We start from the raw sequence: 5899 nt of genomic DNA on the forward strand, positions 1-5899 counted from the left end.
CAATTTTGAGCAAGCTTTGAGAATTTTTGCATTTTTCAAGAATTTAGCTATTTTTGACACATAAATTTTAGCTCTATGCATAGCGCCACTGGTGCTGCACTTTTCCTAGGGGCATCCACTGAGAAAATGGTCAGAATTTTTGGATTCAAAATGATGGGTAGATGCACCCTATGCATTTTCTAAGGTTTTGGAGCAAAACTGGTCAACCAAAAGGTCAAAAAGGACCTTTGTTCCCTCTTTTTGAGCCACTGAAGTAGTCTAGGGAGAAACCGTTTTTTAGGGGTCAAATGAACTCCAAATGAAAAAATTCAAGATATTGTGGAAAGTAGACTTGAAGTGATTTCCAACAAGATATTTGGGGACCAATTTCAACACTGGGAAAGCATCTAGAATGGACCTATGATGCAGGAGCATCCAGCTCCAAGGAGACAGAAGATCGCTGACTGGCTCACGGTGAAACAGGAACACGACAAGACTCCAAGAGTGGATGGACAGGTCATCAAAACTGGTTGTTGTCTTTTGTTAATTAATGTTTATTTCTTTTTATTTCAGAACAATTTAAGTTACTAGTTGTTAGTTTAGGAAACCAAAAACTGTTTAGTTAACTTTCTGTTTAAAGAAGCAAGTGACAGTTACAAATTCAGTTCAATAGACAGTTATATTTCATGTAGTTTAAAAATGAAAAGGACGGATGTAACAGGGACTTTTTTGGTTCCCCTCATAACGAAAGAAGAAGGAATAGCAAGACGATTTATAAAACCCTCTGTAACAGAAATATTGAAATCTTTTCTGAGATAATCTACTGTTAATAATCTTTCCCATATCGTGCATATAAGCATTACTATGTATTTCTTGTTTTTAGAAGTGAATTGAGACAGAAAGAATTTTTATACTGTAACTATAAATTCAAGAGCGTTACAGGCATTAAGTCAAAACCATAAACCATGTTACCAGAACCAACACGCAAGCGAGACAGCGTAAAGCAGCCATACTTTAACAGCATATGAGTTGCAGAGCATTACAAGAATAGAGGACGTCACAGACATCAAAGTAAACCCAGATTGCAGTCGTAAAGCACAGAACCCGCAAGCCAAATACGAGGAGCAACACGGCCACATACAAATCAAATATATAAGCTTATAAGGAAGAGGTAACAGACCAAACCATTCTGTTTCTATTTATAAAGTATTTCATAGTCTTTACATACAGAAAGTTCGACAAACATCACAGCACCATGTATTAAACCCGGCATCGCCGTAACACTACAAAGTTCCAAACCCTTGTTGTATTGAGACCATAGACTGACGCAAAGGGACTGAGCATAGAGACTGTAAACGCCGGCAAAGGGGCACGGCCGAACCCTAAATAACTTAAGCAAACAGAAAACTACAGCTACAGCCAAATGGAGCAAACTACAGACATACGACAGCAGGAGTAAACCCTACCCTGTTGCAAAGAGTACCAGGGTTGAAAGGGATTGAAGACAGTATAACTCGAAACCCTCGCGAGCAAGTCTCCTGGTCAACCTGCACATAAAAACAATGTGAGTTAGTCCAGCTATCAACCAGAACCATTATCAATCTAAGAAAACGAAAGAGCAACAATGTATGAGTGAGAAGGAACTGTAAGCTTACCCACAGGTCGACGGAGGTTGCTGAGACAGAGACCAGTTCCATGAGCTGAGAGTGCACAAAAACCTGTAAGTGTCGATAACAGGTGACAGAGTAAGGTAAATCATAGCACGAGAGTTTACCTCGAGGGCGGAAAGGGTTCAGAAGAGCGGTAGCTTCGTGGTCGCGAATATCTGTACAGAATTAAAGCTCAGAAGTTGAAAACGAATAGACTCCCACAAAGAATCCATAAAAACGTGAGTAACTTACCACAGATTTCCGCACAGAACCACCGAAGACAGCAACGAAGGCGAAGGGATGGCATTACAACAAGAACTGTAACCATCAACCGAGTATAGGGTTTGTTGCAGTGACAGAACGGTGAGCATCGCCTCAGGAACGCAGAGAGGGCAACGGCAGTGTGGTGGAGAGAAAATGAGCCGAGGATAACCCTTTAGGGTTTAACATAGGCGGGAAGACCCCTCAACTGGACCAGCCGGTAGCTACACCCAACAACCGGTAAGTGAATGCCTTAATGAGCCTTGGATTGGGGGCCAGCAAATCCACGGAAGATTTGTCTGCGCACAAGTGAATACCGGGCCTGAAGTGAGTCACGTGGCCGTGTCCACGTCAACGAAAGGGCTGGGCCATCATAAGTGGTATCAGAGCTAGTTTCTTGAGTTAGAACCAATGGAACAGGTAGAAGGTGAAGGTGAAGGAAGAGGAAGAGGAAGAGGAAGAGGAAGAGGAAGGGGAAGAGTAGTCCGGAGGGTAGTAGATGATGGACTTCGAGAGGAGATTCGAGTTTTGCGTGAAAGATTGGTAGTGGTGGAAGCTGGGGGAAGAAGAAACCCAGCAGATGACAGTGATGAAGAAGAAGTTGAACCAGAGGAAGAATTAGAGGGGGTGACACCAGAATTTAGACTGTTGAAGTCGGTTTTGCTGTCAAGTCATAAGCCAAAACATGAGTTGTCAACTTATGACAGAAGTCTGTCCGCAGACATGTTGTTGGATTGGCTAAGTGAAGTCAACAAATATTTCAAATTCGAGGAAACCAGTGAGGATAAACAGGTGAAGTTCGCCGCCACCAAACTGAAGGGACATGCGTCCTTGTGGTGGGACAGCATTCAGGCGGAGCAGAGGAGGCTCAATAAACAGCCTATAAAGAAATGGTCTAGGATGGAGGCCAAGCTGAAAGAGAAATTTTTACCGAAAGATTATCAGATTATGCTGTACAGGAAGGTACAGAATCTAAAACAGAGGGGAATGACCATTAGAGAATTTACAGAGGAATTCTACAAGTTAAATTTGCGGGCAGGATATGTGGAAGACACCCCGGAGAAAACAGCCAGATTTGTGAATGGCTTAAGGGGGGAAATCTTGGATGAAATTGGTATCCTTTCACCCCGGACATTGGAAGAAGCCTATCAGTTTGCGCTGAAGGCAGAAGAAAAGATTAACCGGAAGCAGAATGCTAGGAGAGGAGGTGGAACTAGCAGGGGAAAGGGTAAAGTGTTTGGAAGAGGCCGAGGTACAGGTCCAAGTGAAGAAAGCAGCAGCTCTAAATCTGCTGGAGCGACAGAAAAAGACAATAGCACAAGAGGAGGACGACCACCTCAGTGGGGGCGAGGAAATGGTCGGGGCAGGGGAGCTGTCCAGTGCTATCGCTGCCACAAATGGGGGCACAAGTCTTATGAATGTCCTAAAGCTGAACCAGCAAGCGGAAGAGGAACTTATGTTGTTCAGCCAGAGGATGCTGAGACAACACCTCAGGAAGCAGAAAATGCACCAGAGACAGGTGAAGCTTTGGTGTTGAATAAAGTGCTGTTGAAACCAGCAAAGGAGGTTGCAGAACCAGATCAACGTAAAGCTTTGTTCCGCACTATCTGCAAGTCGCGGGGCAAGTGCTGCAAACTGATTATTGATAGTGGGAATATGGACAATCTTGTGGCGGTGGAGATGGTAGAAAAGTTGGGATTGAAGAAATTGAAGCACCCTACGCCCTACAAAGTGTCATGGCTGCAGAAAGGACATCAGCTGTTAGTCGACGAACAATGTGAAGTAGAATTTCAGATTGGTAAGTACAAGGATAAGATCCTTTGTGATGTCATGCCAATGGATGTCTGTCGCCTACTGTTGGGACGACCTTGGCAGTTCGATAGAAGTGCAGTTCATGACGGGAAAAAGAATTGCTATAAGTTTGTTAAATATGGGATCAAGCACACGCTTGTACCCATCAAGGAGGAAAATACAGCAGAAACCAGTGGAGTAAAGGCATTGCTGTTGGGAGGAAAGGAGTTTGTGAAACAGATTGAGGACAGCGAAATCAATTTTGCTGTCATAAGGAGACCAAAGGCAGTAGTATTACACACACAGCTATCAGACTTGCCTGAGGAGGTTCAGCAGTTGCTGCAAGAATTTGGGGACATTGTGGTGGATGATCTTCCCAATGAATTACCACCAAGGAGGGGTATTAGTCACTGTATTGACTTTATACCAGGGGCAAGCTTACCAAATAAGGTTGCTTACCGTATGAGTCCCAAAGACCATGAGGAAATTAGGAAGCAAGTTCAGGAACTACTTGATAAAGGGTTGATTCGAGAGAGTATGAGCCCTTGTGCAGTACCGACTGTTTTGGCTCCAAAGAAGGGAGGAGAATGGCGAATGTGCACAGACTCCAGAGCCATAAACAAGATTACTGTCAGGTACAGGTTTCCCTTACCAAGGATGGACGATATGATGGATTGTTTGAGTGGGGCAGCCTATTTCTCAAAAATTGACCTGAAGAGTGGATATCACCAGATTCGAATACGAGAAGGCGACGAGTGGAAGACAGCTTTCAAGACAAACGAAGGCTTATATGAGTGGCTGGTGATGCCATTTGGATTGAGTAACGCTCCCAGCACATTCATGCGCTTGATGAATGAGGTATTAAAGGAATTTAATGGGAAATTCGTGATAGTTTACCTGGATGATATTTTGATTTTTAGCAGGACTAAAGAGGAGTATTTCAGGCATTTGCAGAGTGTGTTGAGGAAGCTGCAGCAAAACAAGCTGCTGATTAATCTGAAAAAGTGTACCTTTTTTCAGCGAGAACTAGTGTATTTGGGGTTTGTTATTGCAGAAAATGAATTAAAAATGGATCCGGAAAAGGTGGCAGCTATAGTTAGCTGGCCTTCACCGAAGAGTTTATTTGAAGTCCGGAGTTTCCATGGACTAGCCAGTTTTTACAGGAAATTTATCAGAAATTTCAGCGAGATTTGCGCACCTATGTTGGACACGATCAAGAAGGCAAATCAACCTTTTCGCTGGACTGAAGCGGCAGAAAGTAGTTTTCAAACTTTGAAAAAAAAGATTACTGAAAGACCTATATTAAGACTGCCAGATTTCAACAAACTTTTTCAAGTTCGTTGTGATGCCAGTGGGACAGCCATTGGGGAAGTCCTTAGTCAGGAGGACAGACCGGTCACTTTCTTCAGTGAAAAGCTAAACGAGAGCAGGCAGAAGTACTCAACCTACGACAAAGAATTTTACGCAATCATACAGGCGTTGAAGCATTGGCGGCATTATCTACTGGGAGATGAGTTAGTTTTATTTACAGATAATTCTGCCTTGCAGTACATTATGCAACAACACAAATTGAACCACAAACATGCAGCTTGGGTGGAGTATCTGCAGAATTTTACATTCGTACTAAAACACATTAGTGGCCAAGCGAATAAGGTGGCAGATGCACTGAGCAGAAGAACATTGCTTCTGCAGGAAAGCACAATGCAAGTCTTGGGTTTTGAGCATTTGAAGGAGTTGTATCAAACTGATACCGAATTTGGGGAGGCATATGAAGCCTGCCAAAACCCTTTGTTAAGGAATGATAGCATGTGGCTAGACTATAATCTACAAGAAGGACTGCTGTTTAAAGGGGGACAACTGTGTATACCCAACTGTTCTATGCGGGAAAATATAATACAGGAGAAGCACAGTGGGGGACTGGCTGGACACTTTGGTATCGACAAGACGATTGCTCAAGTACAGCACTTCTATTTTTGGCCGAAACTGCAGCGAGATGTGTAGAGGTACGTGAGTAGATGCAGAGTTTGTCAGCTAGCAAAGGGTCATAGTCAAAACACTGGTCTTTATTCGCCATTGCCGATTCCGAGTCGACCATGGGATTCAGTGAGCATGGACTTCGTTTTGGGTTTGCCAAAGACACAGCGGGGCTTCGATTTAGTTATGGTTGTAGTTGACCGATTTTCAAAAATGGCACATTTTGTACCTTGCAGGAAAACCAG

At 43.4% G+C, this 5899-nt stretch overlaps 1 protein-coding gene across 1 annotated transcript; it reads left to right on the forward strand.

Moving 5' to 3' along the window:
- Positions 1-2300: 2300 nt before the first annotated feature.
- LOC149208607 (uncharacterized) lies at positions 2301-5681 on the forward strand. The gene is made up of 3 exons (XM_089398392.1): positions 2301-4201; positions 4604-4720; positions 5033-5681. The coding sequence occupies exons 1-3, from the start codon at positions 2301-2303 to the stop codon at positions 5679-5681; spliced, it is 2667 nt and encodes an 888-aa protein (XP_089254518.1).
- The last annotated feature ends 218 nt before the right edge of the window (positions 5682-5899 follow it).

This window comes from Pinus tabuliformis, chromosome 1_2 (genome assembly GCF_031772625.1).
Source record: "Pinus tabuliformis cultivar Carrire ecotype Pingquan chromosome 1_2, CPIR1, whole genome shotgun sequence".
NCBI classification, from domain to species: Eukaryota; Viridiplantae; Streptophyta; class Pinopsida; order Pinales; family Pinaceae; genus Pinus; species Pinus tabuliformis.